Source organism: Taurulus bubalis (genome assembly GCF_910589615.1).
Source record: "Taurulus bubalis genome assembly, chromosome: 11".
Lineage (NCBI taxonomy): Eukaryota > Metazoa > Chordata > Actinopteri > Perciformes > Cottidae > Taurulus > Taurulus bubalis.
Genome location: NC_136599.1, coordinates 26,060,838 through 26,082,825, shown reverse-complemented (window position 1 = coordinate 26,082,825; position 21,988 = coordinate 26,060,838). Strand labels below are relative to the sequence as shown.

Genomic DNA, 21,988 nt, shown 5'->3' with positions numbered 1-21,988 from the left:
AATAGTAGCCTAATATTGTTTTATAGTCAGATGTAACAGCTTGGTTGTATGCTCACTTTTAATCGACCATAGCTGTCAAATAAATGTAGTAGTCGAGAGTAAAAGTATGTGGCTCTGTAGTTTTTTCCTATATGACCTGAACGCAGCACGTATTCAACTCTCTCCTCCACTCCTATCTTTTCTCCTCTCCTCTCTGCTGGGCAGCGGGGGGAGGGGGGGACGGGGGGGCGGCTAGTTCCTGGAAGAGCCCAGCCTGCCTGCAGAGTCACTCACATTCCTGGCTGGGATTCAATGACTGAGCCAGACACACAAACACAGAGGGAGGGGTGGGGGGCGTGTGAGAGAGAGAGAGAGCGAGAGCGAGAGAGAGAGAGAGAGAGAGGGAGAGGGAGAGAGAGAGAGAGAGGGAGGCAGGCTCTCAGACGTCTCTCCTTGTACCGTCAGAGTGAACTGCGGGGGCAGACGGAGTGGATTGCAACAGTCCTCGACAGCGGAAAGAGCCTCACATAAGGATTGTTGTATCGACCTGTATCGACTCACAACTCCCCCTTTTGTTTTAATTTGCGCCCACTTCGTTCTGGAATTCCACAATCAGGAACTTTTCGCTCCTCTGGAGTTTGGAGAGCCGTTTTTTCTTTCTTTCTTTTCAGACATGGACAGTCGGCGACCCGCTGCAGGGAGCGACTGGCCGGTGTACTCTCTGTAGTCCCGGGAATACAACTGAAAACTCGCCTTCTGGGACTTTTTTTTACTGGATGTTTGATGAAGCGAATCGCAATTTTGGTCAGTTCTCGGACACCGCGGATTTACCAGGTTCAGGGACGGATAGATACTCGCGATTCCCAGTCGACGATAAGAAGGATTTACGCTTCTAAAGTTGCAGGAAAAACATGGAGACTGTAAGTCGGCAGGGCTTCCAGCCTCACCCGGGACTGCAACAAACTCTCAAGCAGTTTCACCTCAGCTCTATGAGCTCTCTTGGCGGACCGGCGGCTTTCTCTGCCCGGTGGCAACATGAGCTCCTCTTCAAGAAGGAGGGCAAGGAGCCCGAGCCGGTCCTGCAGCATCTGCCGCCGCCGGTGATGCCGGGCCCGCTGTTCATCCCGTCGGACCGCTCCACGGAGAGGTGCGAGACGGTGCTGGAGGGCGAGACCATCTCGTGCTTCGTGGTCGGCGGGGAGAAGCGGCTGTGCCTGCCGCAGATCCTCAACACGGTGCTGCGGGACTTCTCCCTGCAGCAGATCAACTCGGTGTGCGACGACCTGCACATCTACTGCTCGCGGTGCACGGCGGACCAGCTGGAGATCCTCAAAGTCATGGGGGTCCTGCCCTTCTCGGCGCCGTCCTGCGGCCTCATCACCAAGACGGACGCGGAACGGCTCTGCAACGCCCTGATCTACGGAGGCGCCTACCCGCCGCGCTGCAAGAAGGAGCCGAGCGGCGGCTCGCTGGAGCTGGAGCTCACCGAGAGGAGCTTCAAAGTCTACCACGAGTGTTTCGGCAAGTGCAAGGGCTTGTTGGTGCCGGAGCTGTACAGCAGCCCCAACGCAGCGTGCATCCAGTGCATGGACTGCAGACTCATGTACCCGACGCACAAGTTCGTGGTGCACAGCCACAAGGCGCAGGAGAACAGGACTTGCCACTGGGGCTTCGACTCGGCCAACTGGAGGGCGTACATCCTCCTGGTCCAGGATTACTCGGGCAAAGAGGAGAAGGCTCGGCTGGAGCAGCTCCTGGACGAGATCAAGGAGAAATTCGACTTCGCCAACAAGTACAAGAGGAAAGCATCGTCCAGGGTGAGTCAGTCCTGCTCACCATGGAGCTCGGGTTTTGGGGGGGGGGTTGTCTTTACACCCCCCTCCCCGACCCCCCCTTTGTCAAGATCCAGTTCATGCATCGGAGCTCATCTGGAGTGTTATTTATTTATTCTGTTATGTATCTCTCTCTGTCAGCACATAGCTGGTTCTGAAGGTGCATGTAGAGTCCCTCCCTAAGGTGGGACCTTCTGGGCCTCAACAGTTCTCTGCGCAGCACTAGACATGGTCCCGACAGGAGGGAGTGCTAGATTGGTTCCCTGAGAGGGTTTCCTGCACCCTCCCCAAATTAAATTAAAGATTGCCCCCAGGTAAACAAATAAATAAGTAAATGAATCTAATAATACAGATATGTGATGTGTGTCAAACCTCCTGCATCTAGACTACTCAGTATTGGGTCATCTTACACATATTATTACTAATTGGGCCGTATCCAGCCATGACAACAGAACGCCTCTGGTGGCAATAAAGCCATTATTTGCCTGTGAAACACCTCTCAGGCTCACTTTTATTGGCCTGTACTGTAAATACAATCTCATTTACCAACAAATGGCTCAATGGGAAACAGTAAACAACAGTTAGGGTGTGTGTGTGTGTGTGTGTGTGTGTGTGTGTGTGTGTGTGTGTGTGTGTGTGTGCATTAGACATTAATTCAGATGTGAGGAAATACTTCTTCTACCTTTCTCCAGATTAAATGGCATTTCATTCTACTGTTTCTCTCTCTCACACACACACACACACACGCACACGCACACGCACACACACACTGCCTGAGGAGGGGGTATCTCTTCCGTAGTCTACATTTCTGCTTGCTCTTTCATTGTGTGTGTGTGTGTGTGTGTGTGTTCCCGTGGGAAGAGGTACACTCCCACAGCAGCGGGATTATTGTTTTAAAACCAAATTTGCCAATTTTTGGACGTGTGTCAGCGTGTGTGTGTGTTGAAGCGTTGTTTGTCACATTACATGTTTGTCTGTCATGTGCCTGGCTTCCTGTGGGTTTAATCAGCGCTGCCATCATTTTGAAGGCTTTTCTGTTTCTTCCTCTGGTTGCGTCCACATTCTCCCATTCTATTCTCCCGTGGGCACGTTGGGAGGATCAGAAGTAGAGCATCTATTCTGCCACTTTCCTGTATGTTTCCTGCAGTTTTCGTGATCAGATACAAGACATACGACCAAAGGAAGCACTTTTCGACGGCTGAATCTGGTTCTCCGTGCTTCCGCCGGCTTTGCCAAACTGTATGAGGGGTTTATAATCTGTGTTTTTGGGGTGCAGACCAGGCAGGAGGTTGCAGAGAAAGTAGTTGGGTGGTAGACTGATAAAAGGGCTCCCCCTCACACCCCCCTCCCCTAGAAAAAAAGGCCAGTGCAGACATTTGCATGAGCTGTTACACATGAATGGAGTTGATGGAGCAGGGTTTAGAAGTATTGTGGTGGAAACATAATATGATCGCAACAAAGGAGAGCATTCAGCAAACATTGGATCCCCCCCCCCTTCAAACAGCCACCTACCCGAGGCCAGCCACCCACCTCTGACATCCACGCACTCATCCTCCCCCGCTTCCCTTACTTCCCGCTTCAGTCCGACTGAAACCGGAGTGGCCCTCTGGACAGCAGACTTGTTGATGAGGCGCAGAAAGCAGAAGCAAAAGTGTTTACAAGGAGTTGCCGTCCAGCTCTCCGCCGAGGCTTCTCTCAGAGGAATCTGCCAAAGAAAGCGAAATCTGGGAGACCATTGAAGTCCCGAAGAGAGCCAAAGTCCTGCCATGCATGATGAATACCCACTCTTGGCACACACTTCCATTCAGACTCAAGAGGGCACACCTCAAGCACCCCCACTTCCAGGGGCCTCTTCTATTTTTATAAGTGCCGACGGGGCACCCAAGTGTTAAGCCCAAGGCTCATTTGAGCCTCTACCCGGCTTTTTAATTTGACTCCTCCCCCCCGCCCCCCGCAAGTACCATGTACACGCTAATGAGGGAATACATGCTGGGTGGGAGTTGAGGAATATTGCTCAACTTATGGCAACAGAGCTGCCCTTTGTCAGCACATTTCAGCACAGCCGAGGCACGTTGAAAAGGTTGGTGGAGGATGTGAGGCAGAGTGCGAGACGGTGCCGTGCAGCCTTCTCCCGTTCAGCACACGAGACATTGCCATCATCTGCGTGCCGTCAGCGGAGTAACCGGGCAGCTCTGTGAATATTAATGAGGGTGTTTCAAAAGTGCTCGCAGCAGTCTCGCATGCAGACAGACACAGGAAGTGATATTGTCACACTTCCCTGCTTTCAAATGCTCGTCGGAGAGCTTCCTTCTGAGAGGCGCTGAATCTCAGACCAGAAGCGGCTTTTTTTCAGCATGCCTGAATTTTGTGAAAGGGGCTACATTTACAGCTGAAGTTCACTCTCTGTTCTTATCTGAGAGGATATGAGCAACAGAGCAGGGTCGTAAACAGCAGCGAGCCAATGCAGCAAACTATTGAATAGTTTAAATGGTTTAATGTGCTGGGTGGGGAACACTTCTCCCAGTCGCTCCTGCCAGCCCTTGGCTACAAGTGTCTTGGTTTCTGGCGGGTCCACATGTGGGTGGCACACATAATCAGTGGCTTTCCCCATCAGGATGTTTAGATAAGGGTTGCGGCTGCAGATTGAGTGTGCTGCAAACTTTATAATTTGCCCTCAAGATGATGTGATTTCTACACGATCCGTCTGTTTGTGGCAGATATGAAGACGAAAGAGAACGGGGGAGGGGCGGCCTGCTGTTGAGTGAGCTTGTGCTCACTTCAAACTGCACAGGCGGTTTATGTCCAACTTTTTGGTGTCGATCCTGTTCCGTCACTTTTTCGAAATAAAGAGTATTATTCTTTGTGGAAGTCGTGGAATTGGGCACAACATGTTTACAGGTGAAGGCTCATTCATTTCAGGCAGACGGGCAGTCGTTCTATAAATACATTCCAGACCTGCCACTCCTTCAGAGAGGTGAGGATGTTTTAGATCAGTGGTTTCTCAATAAAAAAGTCCAACTGTTGAGAAATAGTTTCAAAAAGACTCAAATGATGTAACTTTAGCTGAATCTATGACCAACGCTGCACTGTGGAAAACATGCTGTGTGTAGAGGAGCAGCGTTTACCCACAAACTCAAAATAAATTAAACAAAAAGTGCAATTCAAAAAGATTACAGAAGAAGTATACAAAATGAACTTCTGATTACCTTATCAGTAGGTCAATACTGAAAAACATTGTGCTTTGAAGAACATGAAACAGCACTCACTTCAACCTGAGGTGTAACAGTGACATAGACCTGAGTCTGGAGGAATTTATAATGGGAGAACTGGGGATGTTTTGTGTTTTGGGGATGTCAAGAGTCTCAAAGTCTGGAGTGCACTTACACCAAAATTGCTGCGAATTTTCCACACAAATAGATTACATGCAAAGTCAATGCACAGACATTGATGCGAGTAACGAGCATTTCTGCCGAATGGCGCGCGTGAAAAAGTTTGAAAAAGCGGCGCGAAAATTTGCGAACGCAGCATTAAAGAGTGTAAAATAAGGAGGCACTCTGCTGCATTGAAAATCCCCTTCAAAATAAAAGAACAGGATTTTTTTTCTTACATTTTCTTTTTGCTCAGGCCCACTGAAAACTGAAAAGTTTGGGTCGCGACCCACCAGAAGCTGACTGGTGTTCTGTTGCACGGAACTATTTAGCCCTGAAAATGGCAAAACAGTGACAACTTTTGTCACTTGTGTGGTTTTAATATTTGTCTCTAAAGCATTGCACTTCAATATCTGCCATTCTCTAAAGCGCAGGAGCTAAAACTTCCCCTTTTACTTACCTAACCCATCACCCCAGCCCCTGAGAAGCCCCCACTCCTGCTTGGGATATCTGGCCTCCAGCTGAAGGGGCCACTTGTTTCAGGAGGGAGGTGGGGCAGTGGTGGTTGGGTCCCAGAGGAAGTGAACTCCCCAGGGGGATATAGGCCCATGTCCTGTTTCATATGCAAGGCGCAGTGTTGGCTAAGCCTGCTGACAGCCAGCCATGTCCACGGGGTGGACAGGACAACAGCTGGTAGTTGTGCATTTCAATGGCTGCTGGGGGAATATTTATATTGTCTATTCATGGTTTGGCAAAATGCGGCGTTTTCAAAAGTCTGCTGCAATTTTGTCCTGAGTGCATGCGCATTTGAGGAAAAGTGTTTTCAAGAGATTCAATGCTAGATTTTCTGTTTGGTGGTTCTCTGTTTTGCCTGACAAATAGTATAATTTAGAATGTGTCTTCTCTGCTTTGAAAAGGAGGAAGCCCTCAATTAAATTAGGCCTGTGTAATGAGTTATCTTGCCTGGCCGGGCTGCCAGCCTGGGTCTAACGGGGGACAGTCAGTCCATGCTCTGGGGCATGACTGAGGGTCAGAGAGATCAATGACAAAGTGTCTTTACGTCAAGTGGGATTGAAAACTCCATCACTTGTCGGGCTCAATTGAAGCGGACTGACAGACCAACACTGACACCAAGAAAAAAAGAGGCTTCTTTCAAAAAAAGAAAAAACAGTTTTTAAGGATTTGGACTGTAATTGCCTGAATGCTATGCAAATGCAGCTCAATTAAAAAGCGTGTGTTTAATTTGTCGTTACGTTTTAAGCTGAAACTATTGTTATTGACTCTCCACATAAGCCAGGGCTTTTCCAAAGGCTTTTTGAATTTTTCAGGAAAGTGCAAAAACTACACTCATTTGTCTTAAATCCTCAGTGAACATTGACTTGTTCTGTTCTGGGTCTCCTCGACAAAAACTTTGAGAAACAATTGTGTGGAGCGGTGAAAAGTCTGAGCGAGGATTCTGATGATGGACCTGTATTTCCACCACAGCCATAGACAGGAGAGCACTATAGCACACATGAGTAATACCCCTTTTCCAACTAAAACTAGTGCATGTATGCAGTTGTTTTAAACACATGGAAAACCTGCTCAATATTTTCCATTGCAATGTCCTTTCCATTTATTAATTATGTTCCTGCTGTGTCACGTATGATGTCATTGACACGCCAGCTGGCACCACGAACAGAGTTAGAAATAGGGTTGGGAGATATTTATTTCCCCTACTGATGATATTGCTTTAAGAAACAATATGCACAATGATGGTCCATAAAATTAAGCATACATCCATACAGCCTAGCTCAGCAGAAGTTTAGCTTTAGCTTAGCATTCAAACACCACTCATTACAACCGATGAGGCAAGACTTTGGCATGGCTTTCTAATAGGACCCGTAATTAGGGCTTGGTGCTGAACCTTTGTTAGTGAACAAAATGTACCTGCAGCATGGGCTATTATATATGTCAACTACCAAAGACTGGCATTGAATAGAACATACTATTAGTTATTTTGTTTGCTTATTCTTTGCTTCCTAATGATATTATACATGTTCCAGGTTTTAGACTTTTCAGACAAACTTCTAGTTCAGCTGCTTGTGTTTAGACTGTGTTTTTGCCTCTTCTGCTACCGTTGACGTTTTTTTCTAGAAGAAAATCTTGTATTTCTCAAAGGAAGGAATACATGATATCGGTACCTAATCTCAGGCATCACATTGGCATCATTTGCAATATGTTTCAAACAGTACCCAGCCCCACCCAGAGTCTGACCCCCTGATTCTATTATTACAGATGTACAAATCTGTCATTCTATATCTCAGAGGATAGCATCAGCTTGAGTTTAAAACACGTCAACATTACAGTTATCTGTGGTGAATAGCAGAAGTAGCATTCAGGAGGAGACAGTGACTGAGGAGAACAAGAAAAGAAGAAGTTCAAACTGTTGTCTGCCCCTCACCCCTCTGCTGCGCTCCCATTCCTGGGCTCCTACATCCATCAGCAGCGTCTTCATGTGACAGATGGAGGAAGTGACCAAGTACTTCATGGAGAACTGGCTGGTTGGTCTTTTTGCAGAGGAGGATACCAGCGGCAGGGGAAAACAAGCCTCTCTTGGGCTATTGGGCTACCTCCCACCTTACCCGCCTTTCCATTCAAAGAAGACAGAGGAGGGGGAAAAGGTTCCAAGTAATCCATGTAGCAGTTGGAGGGAACCATGCATGCAAGCTGTCTGGGAAAGTCAAGCATGCGAAGCTCAGAGCAAATGCGTTTGAGGAGCCAAGAGCATGCGTGGAAATGAAAGTGTACTTCCTCCCTCTCAGAATATTCATAGCCTTCTGATAAAGGGGGAAACTAACAAGCACACTCAGCTTGCAGTGGCTATTCTTAAGTCTCTTAAGACCTTGAGCGTGTCTAACTGGAGATCTTGTGAGAATGGCACGGAAGAGGGAACCCGGTGACCTCCTCCAGGTGTTGCGTGGAAAAGAAGCTCTTACTCAGTCGCTGTCTGACCCGACCGTTGGCTTGTGAACAACATTGTGTCCAGTTTTTGGTGGGCATTCAATATTGATGGTAGGGTTACTGTAGGCGGTGAGGTCCCGCATGTTTATTTAATGTGAGGGTCTTTGAAATATTCATCGAAACACATGGCACTGTAAGCCCAGTTATTGTCCTAACTACACATCCCTAAGCGCCATCCTCCAACCTTCTTCGCCTCCTTACTGCTGTACCGGAGATGCATAAGCAGGGCTCCAATGTAAGGCCAGCATCACACTGAATTAGCATTTTAGCATCTGCCAAGTGGCAGAAAGCTTCAAGCTACACGCTAACTTTACCAGTGAGAACAAACTGTAAAGTTTTACCAGAGAGCAGTTTGCAGATGAAAAGGTTGCAACATTTGAAATGTTCAGACGAGCTTGTTTAGTGCAGTTCAGACAGCAAGGAATGTCTTTCACTACTCCATCTACATGCTGAATATGATGTTAGAAATGAAACCCTAACCCTACGGTTAAACCCGTACCAAGACATCGGCCGCAAGACCTCAACTGTTGTTGAGTTTAGAGCGAGGATCTGGGTGAGGCGGCTACTCCGCCATTTGCACATAAGTTGCACAGATGATAAACATCCTTGTCTTATCTGAGAGCACTTATGCTATCTGGTTGTCTTGACCCGGAGGCTTGTATTGCACATTATCACGTGGCCAAAAGTGCGGTTCCCCTCCCGTCCCCCATCGTCTATGATGTGTTTTGAAAAGATACAGCGTCTGACTGTGGTAACACTTGAGAGGCATCCCATCTGATACCCACGTAGGACAGAAAGTACCAGTCATCCTTGCAGTGTTTTTTTCCTTAATCTGCCATCAACGCTTTCAACCCCTAGAATGTCATCATTAAGGACATGCAAGTGTTTGGGGATTAGCAGGCGGACCGGTGGATTGTGGGTTCCTGAAAAACACTGCTGGGACAGCTTTCATTTCGAGATGGAATTGCCGGGTGGGGGTTTTACTTTGTGCTGTGTCAGCACAGGAGCACCCTTTGTATATGACAGCAGTGTTGGCCTCTGGAGTTGCCCCACCCCCCATCCACGCTCCCCCTGTGCACCCATATGTTTTGAGGAGCAGCCAGCACCACGCGACCTTTCCCTCCCCAAATAAAGAGGTGACCCACCTCACCCCTCGCCTCACTTGAAGCGCAGTCGGCCAATCGCGTGCCGCTGAGCTACTCCCACGGGACAGATGGCTGTCTGATGGAGGCAGCTAGACTCTCTCTCTCACACACACACACACACACACACACACACACACACACACACACACACACACACACACACACACACACACACACACTATCATCCATCAAATTAACATCCAGTGCCATATGTAAGGAAACGAATGTTTGCGTGACGAGATGTGCACTAAGATGCGTTTCAGTTTTCGTTGAAGGATTTCAGGCTCACACAATATATGAAAATATGCGCGGCACATGGGAACATTTGAGTAGCATCCTCTGCCTCATTTGGTGTGTGATTGCGCATGGGGCTGGTTGAGTTTAACAGTGTGCGTGTGCTTGTTCTGTGCCTGGATCAGCTGTAGAAGCTGTTGGAGAAGATTAGAATGAGCTCACTGCCTACTCATTTCCATCCCCATCTGCCTGTCTCCCACAGTGATGCTTCCCCTCACCCCCAACCACACACACACACACACACATACACACATACACATGCATGAGCACAGACTTCCACACAGCACCCAGATTCCACCCCCGCAATGCCTGCTTAGTCTCATAATGAATACAGAAGCAGACAGAATCACGTGCACACACACACACGCACACGCACACACACACAGAGGGCTTAGAATATCCTCCAATAGTGTCATGTCAGAAGCCAGTGGTCCATCTCATGCTGTTGGGACATCAAGTGACGGCTGGCCTCACCTTAATGGTGTCTACGTTTGGGAAGGACAGGTAGAGACAGAGGAGGCTGATGCAGGGAGATTTTCAAGCTAATAATACACTGTGCTAATCTGATTTCTGATTGAACTGGCACGATTCCTCCAAGGAGGGAGCTGCCAAGTCAACTCAGCAGGTTCGCAAAATCTGTCAAAGGGCTGGTAGCTGATGGTAGTGAGAGATAAGGGGTTTTATTTTAAAGAGGCACAGCAGCAAAGCTTAATTTCTGTACAAACTGAACACTGGTTTGTTGGTGCAGTGACACAATTGACAGAGCTTTTTTCTTCATATACCTTCGGTTGCTCATCCTAAAAATCCTATTGGAATTACGCTGCGGGAACTCATGGTGGGAGAAACATTGAGGTTTATGTTTGTCACAAATCTGTAGCTCAAACTATTAAGTTGAATTCTTATTGTTCTAAATAAAGAGGTTTAACCTCGAAGATTAACCTTCGACCAACATTGGCCTTCAGTGTTTTTACCATCTGGTTCATCTTTATCGTCATGGTACCAGGCAAAAATCAAGGAAATTCAGTGTCTCACGTTTTACACAGCACATCTGCTTTAACTTCGATTGTGTCCCACCACAATATCTAGTGCAGTCCCAGCCTCCATATCTATTTCTCCTCACTTAGACGATGCAGGTTTGTTTCAATGTGTGTGTCCCGTGCCACTGACATTCCTTTTGCACAAACCCTAGTCCACAGACCTTTCAGCGTTTTCTTCTGAGCTCACATGTTGTGGCGAGACTCCTTCTGAAATAATGGTGTGTCAGCTCTCAAAACAAGCATGTGGCGGCCAGTCCAAAGGCAGACATTGAGAAGAGTCTGAAAGGGCTTGAGGTGTATTTTCTCTTGTTGTGGAGGCAGGCCGGGTCCTGGGCAACCTCTTTGTTGTGTTTTTGTTGCATTGACTCTGCAAGAGGGGGTGGGGGGCTCACACTGGCTTGGCCTCAGCCATGTGGAAGGGCAGTTCCCAGGAGCTCTGTGAGATATAATTGTAAGAGTATGGGGGTGGGGGTGGTCGATGTATGCTGGCTAGCCATTGTCACCTCTTTTGTGTTGGGTATCAGCTGTGGATCTGTGATTGTGGGTTGGATAGAGGTGATAACCCCCCACCCCCTTCACTGTTGGATGATCAGTGCTACCAAAGCGCCTGAGTCATGGACCAGTGCTCATTGTTTGCCTCCCCCTCCTCCATCCTCCCTTTCGCATCTGTTTGCTCATCTCTCCTGGAAGCAGCGCTGGAGCTGCTGTCCGGCACAAACAAACAAAGAGGTGAGGCGGCCCACGCAGCACACGTCTCTTCTTCAGTAAAGCTTATCAACAATAACTCTATTGGTAGTAACTGTCACTCACATAAATACATGATACTTTTGCTCCTCTGCATGATCCGCCGTCTGTGGTGGGCCAAACAATTAGAATACCTACTCTGGATTTGACTGACCTGTACTGCAATTTGGAACAATATGCTGTGCTTTAACATTTAAACACCTGAGGGAGTATTTCTATACCAGAGAGAGCGAGAGATGCAGGGATTATTTAGGTTTAACAGCTATATGTGCTTTAGGTTCAGTGCTGATGTACGTCTTTTCTCAGAAAAGGTGTCTCTTCTTGGCAGTAGAAACGCCTCTGATCTTTACTTTTGTTTTGTCTGCTCTGACTCATAGTGGAAGTCTAGCCGCTCTCTGTTGAGGCAGCATGGGTTAATCTTGAACTGGATTAATCAGGGAGTGGACCAAGTTGCCCCATTGTTCCAGCAAAGCAACTATGTCCTGAACTTTGACTGGCCATTATAACCCTTCTCTGTTTGTCACAACAGTTTTCATAAGACGTGCTGTGAAGCCCGGTGTTGCCGTAAGAGAGAGAGAGAGTGGATGTTGTGTTAGAGCAGTGTGACACTTGAGAGGTTTGCAGGGTTTGAAGTGAAACCAGTCAGTGAAGGACAGGTTGAGACGGGTCCCAGTCGGTGAGGGCAGACTGGAGAGCAGGGCTGAACCCAGCTGGGTGGAAAGCAGAACTAGCTCTCCTTCAGGCTCCAGACGAAAGGTGCGTGTTGAGTGAGGCAGTGAAGGGGCCTCAGGAGACTCGGTTTACTCCTCTGGAATAAAGTGTTGCAAAAACAGACCGACCTCCCCTTTCCTTCCTCCCCTTGCAAGTCACCAATCTCTTGAATTAATCCATCCCATCCCGCACTCCGGCAAATGAAGCGGCCATGCAGATGCTAAATAAAACAATATGCTGAAAGGAGATCCATCCTCCTGGCACGGATGCCTGCTTCTCAGGTTCAGGAAGCCTCCACCAGGCCCAGACTCGCGCCTCCCCCCACCCCCTTCATGTCAACCCATTGATTCCACATCCCACGCCCCTTCCCCACGCCAGCCACACTATTCCTTTCTTATTGCACACACGTGCATGCAGACGCAAAGAAGAGCAAAACTAATTTCTGCACACACACACACACACACACACACACACACACACACACACACACACACACACACACACACACACACACACACACACACACACACAGCTTTCCAGGCATCCTCTGTCTGCACACACATACAATCATTACACTCCTACAGAGCAGACAATAGGCCTCTTGAAGTCCGTGGCTTATAATTTATGTAATTGTAGATCTCTAAGACAAAGTAATGTGCGGTGTGTGTAACCGCCTCTGACCCACAGTGAGCACAAATACATTATTCTCATTGTCTTCCTTCAGAGGAACACTGCCAAGGCTATCTTGAGCAGTAGGACATTGGTTTTCTAAAGCCCACTGCCATTTATATATGTCTGTCCTGGGTGTGCTTCTTTATGTTGTGTGTGTGTGTGTGTGTGTGTGTGTGTGTGTGTGTGTGTGTGTGTGTGTGTGTGTGTGTGTGTGTGTGTGTGACAGCACTTGTGGTTTGCTAAGCTGTCACACTTTTCTCAACAACGTTATCATGTCTGCCACATTCTGGGCCCGAGGCTGCCTCCAAGTGTCTCTCTACTGGGTGATCACCATCAGATATCTCTACTAAATATCTATTATCTATGTCTGATTAATACCCAGATAGTTGTTTTCCCTGAGAGTGTTACACCTGGTTACATTGCTTAATGTGGTATGTCTTTCTTTTGGCTTTGTATTGGTGCATAAAGGACATCTTAGGCATTGACGATATGGCAAAGAAAAAGCAGTTGAGTAAAAATAATAACATAATAGTACCTTGCATATCCATACAATGCAGGTTATTCCATACAACTATGCACTGTCACCATCAGAGGTTTCTAAGTAGAATGAAGACACTTGCAGACATGTCAGAAAGTGAAAGTTTGTCCACTAATTCATAATTTTCTAATTACAGTTTACAGCTCGGTCCTAACTCACACAGCTACTATAGAGAGCTATCAGCTGCATTACATTGGATAATTGAAAACTACCAAAACAAATTGTGCACATTTTAATGACACATTTTCTAAATCATGAACATCATGCTAAAAACTAAATAATTGGATTAGTGCGATTTTGTCGGCCAGCCCAACAGGACAAAAACCCTTCAGCACTGGAGATACACTCCCATGAACACTTCCATTCCCAGGACAAATGACGCTAGAGTAGTCAGGTATTTATTGTCTCCAGCTTTGATTGGCAGTGATAGAAACAAGACACCCAGGTGAACGCACTCATTTTGCCCCCTTTTCCCCTGCCATGTCACCGCCTCTGTGGCCTTTTTAGCCACAAATTCTGTCCGTCGTTGTTCGAGCAGCGCTAGAAAATCGTTCAAAGTTAGTCGCCACCGAGTTTAAAAGAGAGGCTGAATAAGGAACAGGTACAAAAGAAAGTGATGGTCTCCATTCTGCGTTCTACTCTTAGTAGAACGCAGAATGGAGACCAGTGTTACTTCTGTTCCAAAGCCTGGTTGGTTTAACAACCAACCACCATGACACGACCAAAAAGAAAAGAGAGTGTCCTTCTCACCTTCTGCCAAACAGAAAGGAGTCTATCGCCTATGTTTCCGAGTGTTTTCTTTTTAAGTTAAAAAACCCACATAGGAGCAAATTTAGGGGGAAAAGGATATATATCTCCAAAGCACACTTAATGAGAGTATATGGCATGCTGCACAAATCTGAGACACGGTTATGAAGATTATGATCTAGTTGAGGTAAAGATCACCTGCCACATTCTTTCGTGCAGCATGGTGTAAATATTAATTTTTTCTCTTCCTCTAAGTGGTTTCAATTCTCAAAGATATCATCACATGTGAGCAAGAATGTAAGATCCGATCACAAGTGGTTTAAAGCCAGCTTGAGGTGCGTACTGCGGTCCCTCTCATCTAGATGTGGACACTATCTTGACACAAGACACCGGGCCTCAGACAGCAGATTGCTGAGGGTTTCGCTCACTGAGAAGAGTCGGTGCTTGTTGAGTAGAAGCCGAGACGGGAGGCAGTGTTTAGTCTCGGCCCAAGGACAGAACCAGAGGTGTTATTTCTCTCTCTCGCACTCCTCCATGTTTCCTTGAACTGGTTACTTTCCTTGTGTCATACCCATTCCTCCATTCTGCCAGACCCCCACCTTCAGCTGCTTTTGCCGTCTCTCACTGTGAAGTGCTGTGAAACATCAGATTCCACTTCCTGCAGCAATCAATACATCTCTGGTCCTGCAGACACTCACCTCTGACAGAGGATGCGCACACACCTGGTGTGATTTCACACTGTACGTACGTAAGAAGGACCACTCACAACAGCAAGATCTGTTTCTTATTCTAAACCTGCACAAAGAAGGCGGAAAGTCACGTAGACCTGGATGTTCTTCACAATATCCAATGAGAAGATGTCACCCTCAATATTAAATGAATGGCGCTAAGTCAGCTACCATCTTTAGACACTTACATTGTGGAACCATCAGTGTGCATAGGGGTCCTTGAGGGTCTACCGTGGCTTTATAAGGGAGTTCCAGGTGTCTCAGTGGGGTATTTCTGTGTGCTTCCAGGGGGTTTATTCATTTGGCAGACATTTTTGACCAAAGTGACATACAAGCCAAGCCACACAGGATGAAGGAGGAGTCTTCAAGAATGTCTGCATTAACAGCCCCTTCCACGTGCTTCAGGAGCATGAAGTCTTGGGCCTAGAAAATTATATTTTTTGCTAAGGAGCTAGAGAAAAATGTAGAGAGTAAAAGAACATATTAGGTTAGTATATAGTTTCAGAAAAGGTAGGTCCACCAGCTCAGGAGCACACAAGAGAAGAGTTGGGATGGAGATTTCCTGCCTCACAGTGACGGTTGGTAGGACAAGTCGCCATTTATTTTTCGCAGATTGTAGTGAACGAGAAGACGGATGGATGGGCCGATGCCTCGGTCATTCCTCCTCCTCCTTCTCAGCGGCAGTAATGAAATGATAGATCCCTGATGTGGATGGGAGCAGAAGTGGAGGGATGACCTCACAGCCACATGATCGCCGCGCAGGGACAAGCCGGCAGATAATGTGTCCATTAGTCTTCTCTTTGCCAGAGGAGAAACCAGCCTGGCTGGGAGACGAGGACAGGAAATGACACAAGTTCTACTCTCTATCCTCTCGGTCCGCTGCTTTGAATCACATTGAATCCTCATTTGCTTTTGGGGCATTTTATCACAGATCACCTTCTTTTTGGTGTTTCGTTTGAGTGAGAGAATTATAAACTTAGTTTTTGAAAGTTACTGTTTTGGATGTAGATCGCCAGACCATGATTTGATGATCTTTCAATCTCAATTCTGTCTTTTTTTGTGCTAAAAAAAAGTCAGTTTAAAAATATTCTTGCGCGGATGGAAAAAACTTTGTCTCAACTTTTACAATTCAAAACCTTTCTACTGAGAATCTGGATCAAACCATTGTTGATTCCATGTATTGGTCTAACTTTTGAAAAAACATCAACCTCTGCCAGGGAGCATGTTTTCTGCTGGGGGATCCTATTGGTCTGTCCCACAGATCATCATTGGGGTTCAGAGAGGTCGTTGATACCAGAGTTTACTCCAATGCAAGGCCCCTCCCCCTGTGTGGGGTGACTGTCAGTGGACAACAGCCAGAAGCCTAGACAGGCCTTTTTGTTCAAAATGAAAACACAGCACATATATACACAAGCGAACCCATGCGGTGTCACATGTTCACCTACTGCACCGCAGCACCTCCTACTTCCCCTTTTCTCAGTACAGCAACGTGTCGGCCACAACAACCCTGCAGACTGAGTCGAGTTGAACTTCTGCCGCAGAGCGACTTAGACTTCTGGTTTCCACACCACACCCACTTCCTGTGCTGTCTCTGCCCTGCTGTCGGAGACGTCTTCTGCACCCCAGTCGCAACAGTGCCAATTGTCAAAATAGTTTTTTTGTCCAATGTCAGTCTACAAACATTTGACATTAATGGATAAATCATTCCTAATGAGAAGTCACTAGACTACTTAGAATTATTCAGATGGCCCAAGAGTCATTGGCAGAAAGGTTTCAAACAAACTCAGAGGTTAGTCAAACGTATTTGGAAGAAACAAAGGCCCACGGTTGTCATAACTGACAACGACAAAACTATGACCAAAGTTGTTGGATGATATTGAATATCATAAAATACTGTCTGCAGGAAGCTTCTACCTCCAGTATCAGCATTCCAAAACCTGCATGTGTCAAACCAAACTTCAGACCCACCCCCTCACCACTGGAAAGCATGTGATTTGGCTCCAGAGTGAAGCCTCTCACTTGCTCAGCCTCTCCCAGAATTCATCAGTGGAACAAAATGTCCGGCTCCGGAGTGGAAAGCGCCAGTGTGTGCTGGCCAGCCAGCTCGATTTTGAGGCTGCCCAGCACCCTGCAGTGAACCAAAGGGCCTCTTTGTGCTCTGCCCTCACAAAGATGTACCCCGAGCAGCAAAAAAACAAAACACGGCCAAAAACAAAACCAACAGCAGTGTCCTGGCTCGGGGGTCGGAGGGGGGTAGTGTTGGATGTGCAGCCCGACGCTAAGTGGAAGAGCCGCCAGAATTGGAGGTTACAAATAAGACCCGTTGAATAAGCCAGAGAAACAGAGGAAGGAAGTTTTCCATTGGAGCTGAAAAGCCCCCATTCCTCTTCCTCGTGAACTAAACCATGATGGCTGTGCAAATGCTCACGTTCGTCTTTGCGAGCTGCAGAATTCAGCAATTATTGTTTTCTCTCGCAAAATTCCTCTGTCACATGAGGTAATTGTTCTCCAGAGCAAACAAGCTCGAAAGCCCAGACGGTGACAAACAGGGATAGTATTTTGAAAAGAAATAAAGCAAACTCATGACTATCAGCGCCTCTGGCACTCATAAACAGATAGCCAGATACAATCTACAAGCTGCTGCGGCTCCACTAACCCCACTTAGACTGGGCTTTATTTGCGCTGCGTGTGTGTTTCCATACAGTAGTGTTAATGAACTTTGAGCCCTGTCTGTGATAGTAAAAACCCAGTCGGCAGCCGCATGAGCATTGCTTTCTGCCCTTGATAAGTGAGGCCGGCCACTACGGGGACCTGAGTATCAGCTTTACAGCGTCACATACGCGCCTCAGGACCTGCCGTACACACACACACCCACACCCACACACACGCAGCGTGGGCCACATAAGTGTTGACCGCTGGCCGTGTGCAGGGCGCGTCGTACAAAGTCCCATTCAGAGTGTTAATTAGGTAAACCTGAAGTTCAGCGACCGGCGGTTCATTACAGAAATTGCACCAAAGTCTGAGGGAGGACGGCTTGAAATGGGCTGCGTGGTGTTTGTCTGTGAGTGGGGGGGTCGATGCTACGGGGCACGACCAGCACCACGGAAAGGTCTATTTCAGTCTGTTAGCTCGATGGGGCCGCAGACAGTCAGACACCTCTGTGGCAGGCAGGGAGGGGAAAAGCGATAATGGATTTACTTTAGTGTGTGTTTCAAGGTGCCAGACAGTCTCTCTCTCTCTCTCTCTCTCTCTCTCTCTCTCTCTCTCTCTCTCTCTCTCTCTCTCTCTCTCTCTCTCTCTCTCTCTCTCTCTCTAAGTGGGCTACGCTGCGGCTTGAGTATTAAGCCAAGAAAAAAAATTAAATAAAAACTACTCTCCTTTTCATGCTTGGTGAGAGCTGCAGCAAGTGAGAGAGGCATCAGACTAGTGTGTGTGTGTGTGTGTGTGTGTGTGTATGAGAAAGATTGTGAGTCTAATGCACCGCCTCCACAGAGCGCTCTGGCCCTGTATTATCCCAAATGCTGCTGCTGTGATTGGAGCGGTAATGTGGTTGCTAAGCAAATGCAGTTTTCTTGGACTAAATGGGAACGGGCAAGACTGCTTCCTGGCTGGCTGGAGGGCCGGGCTGGGGCGCCACTGCTGCTGCTGCTGACATGACGTACACACAGAGATGAACACACACGCACATGGCGGAGTTGTTTCACTGCAGCTCCAGACAAATCCCAGGAAGGATTATTTGATGACCTGCGTTCACATTTGTCCACTGGGCAAAAACCCCTCAAAAACACAGCGGTCGGTCCGTCGTGTGTCTGGTGTCCGCAACATTTCCTCCCAGCTGCGATTATATTTCTCAGACCTCATAAATTGAGTCATTGCAAAATCCCACCCGCTGATTGTTGACTTTTTCAACTACTTGTCACATTCGCAGCTCAGGGTGCCAAAATGGTGACTGATGATGAGTTACACTAATCAGAGCGTGGTGCTGGCCACAGGAAAAGGATCATCATGGATCAACGGAAGCGACTGTCGGCTTCTAGTTATTACTGCCGTTGCTTCACGTCAGACATGTTTGATATCGAGTGTTTATGTATTTCCATGTCGATGTGTCCTTGGGCGAAACACTTAACCCGTAGCTGTGCCTACAGTGTATGAATGTGTTTGTATGTGTGTGAATGTTAGTTACTCCTGATGGGCAGGTGGAGCCGTAGCTCCTCCCACCAGTGTGTGAATGGGTGAATGATGACATGTAGTGTTAAAGCGCTTTGAGTGGTCGGAAGACTAGAAAAGAGAAATACAAGTACAGGTCCATTTACCATGACCATTTATGATGGGATTACTACAGTACATGGAGTATGGCGATCTAGTATTATGTATATTTAGAATTCTTTCACAGCCCTTTCTGACTATTCTGTCTATGCTCTCTTCGAAGCCAGGAAGACTCTTTTGACAAAAACAGTACAGGTGAGTTTCACTCGAAACATTGTGAGTATAAGTAGAACCGACTTGGCCAAATTTTGAAGCAGCATTTGAAGATTCAGAAAAGTTGCTCTACATAGTACAAAGGCAGAGTGTCCTGTGGAGAAGTCTAGTCCAAGTCACTCTCTGCTCTCTGGTTGCCGATCAGCACGCCAGCTGCTGGCTCGTGTTTCCGGTAAGGCGAGACGGTAGCTGGGGGTCAACTGTCCGTCAAAGAGCGAGTTGGAGGAGCAAAGGTGGGTGGGGGTAGGAGGAGGGGAGGGGGGCAGTTCTTGAAGGTGGCTTTAATTAAAGCAGTTAGTGGTCAGCGCGACACAGTTTTGTGAGACGATAGAGCGACGGGGCCAGCAATCAGCAAGGCCAGACAGAATTCAAGAGGTGGTACGATGGAGGGCCTCAAGGGATCCACTGCATGCAGGGATCCACTGTCAAACATGTTTGGAGTAGTAGTACTGTCTATATGGGTGAGGGATTGTGCATGAGAGCAGGATGTCATCTGCTTTTAGCTTCTCACTGGGAGTGTCACGTTTCCTCACCTTACGTCAGAGCTACACCGACACGTCTCACTCTGAGTGCAGACGGAGCAGACGGCCCAAAGCACCGTCCTTTTCACTACCCATGCAGTTATTTACATTCCATTTGCTTATTCAGTTTAGACACAACAGAGACATCCAAGAAAACACAAATCAGTGCTGGTGGATGTGTGTGTATGATCGCTACTATGCAAATGTAGAGGCAAGTGAATTGTGGAGCTCCATACTGACACCGCTCTTTATACACTAATGGTGGATGTGGCTGAACTGTGTGTATGTGTGTCTGTGTGATGCATGATAGCTATTATGCAAATCTCGAGGTCCGCTTTTGGCAAGAAGCCAAGAATCGGCGAGTCGCGCATGTGTAACCTGTTAATAGTGTAACTTGTTAATAGCGTAACGTAAACATTTAATGGAAAGTACAGCCTGCAAGAGGGTCTCCTTGCAGCCTGATGCGGATGTTTGTCTTGACCTGCAAATAGCGCCCACCTAATATAATGGTAGGGGAAAACAACTGTATTGCAGAAATGAGCAGAACAGAACATATGATGGGGTGTGCATATCAGTGGTATCAGTAGTGTTGCATACTGGGTGATTGGTTGTGTGTGTGTGTGTGTGTGTGTGTGTGTGTGTGTGTGTGTGTGTGTGTGTGTAGGGGTGTTTAAGGTGCTAAAAAACATAAAATAACGGCTCAAAAACAGTTTTGTCTGCGAGCGAGTGACGCAAGTGTTGAGTAGGCTAGAGTGATTGACATTTAATAACCTAAAACAAAGTTAGACTGACGGAAGAGATTAGATGAGTAAAGAAGATGGAAACCATTAGTGTGGATACAGATCACTAGGAGTAGTTTAAATAGTAGTCAGTAATTACTGACTTTAGGTATTAGTGTAGATTTAATGTGTTCTGTGAAGCATAGAATATAAGCGGGTCCGGCGATGTCAGGGGGAGGGCCGGTTGGTGATGAGGTGGGCCGGTATTGGACCAGCCCAACACCGTCGGCCCTATGGCCAGTCCGCCCCTGTCTGACACCCAGTCTAATGTTATCTGAATTGTTTGACTGTTCCTTTAAATAGTTCTTCACAGCACCACATAATGCAGTGCAGCCCTGCAGAAGAGTCCTCTGCTGCTGCGTGGAACCCTCTCTGTTCAGGGTGCGTTAGCAAGGAAGGCCTCATGTGGGCCTGACCTGATTCCAGCCAAGCATCGCGTGCCTGACCAGAGTGTCTCTGTGTTCTCTTCCTCTTTCCCATCCATCCATCCCCTCTCTCTCTCTCGCTCTCTCAACCATTCTTCTCTTGCTCTCTCTTTTTCCTCTCTCCTCCCCCCTGCATTACAGTGTGCCCAGTTCAGTTGAACACACACACACACACACACACACACCCAGCATGCCTACCTCAGTGGAGCTGAACTGAACCATTTCACAGCGGCTTTGTTGCAGACAGTTGACACCTCCGTGCTGTTCAACGGGACAGGAGTGCAAATCTATATATCTGGGCCAAAATGTAGGAATAAATGGGAAAACATCTTTTTAGATAACAAACCGCAACATTATTGTGTCTGCTCCCTGACAAATAATACTTCTAGAAATGGAAACGGGCATGCCTGTGCCGTTGACTTATCTGAATTATGAGTTATTAACGAGTTATTGAGGCATATACAGTACGTGCTGTAGAATCCTGTTGTTTATTTGGACTTCACCTCATATTATTATGGCGCACAACATAAATGGACCTATTACAGGGCTATTTTCAGCGAATTATGATATAAAGATGATGGAAATTGCATGAATACCCTTGGCGTTGTGTTATTTAGGGTCCTATGCAACTTTAAAGATTAAGTTATTAAGATGGCTATTATGTGAATTAAAATGCGGGTGTCCACAAATGTTGCTGTTTGAACAGTGCACTTTCAGAGAGATCCAAATGACCTGGAATTGTTTAAAGATCAGCAATAAAGATGTTTTAAAACTGCAATCCATTGGCAGCTTCAAAGATGTCTATAGACACATCGGAGCGACTGGTCAGGTATGCGGAGGTGTCTGAACGTTTACACAAAGTTCTAATCTTTTGATTCAAATCACGCTGTGCCACCTCGTTTGTCTCCTTGGAGTCGGTGGCAGCTTCAACATTTCCAGGCCGGACTTGCCTTTATTTTCCGGATGAGAAAAGAGACAAAAGTCAG

The 21,988-nt window shown here is 47.1% G+C and overlaps 1 protein-coding gene across 1 annotated transcript in view; it reads left to right on the top strand.

The window, feature by feature from the left end:
- Positions 1 to 890: 890 nt before the first annotated feature.
- The window catches only part of LOC306743816 (ski oncogene-like), a gene marked incomplete at its 5' end in the record, with an annotated part of 64,627 nt that continues 43,529 nt past the window's right edge, over positions 891 to 21,988 (top strand). The window contains one exon of the mRNA XM_079226379.1: positions 891 to 1,796. Coding sequence (XP_079082505.1) covers positions 891 to 1,796 — 906 coding nt within the window. The remainder of the gene's footprint in view (positions 1,797 to 21,988) is intronic.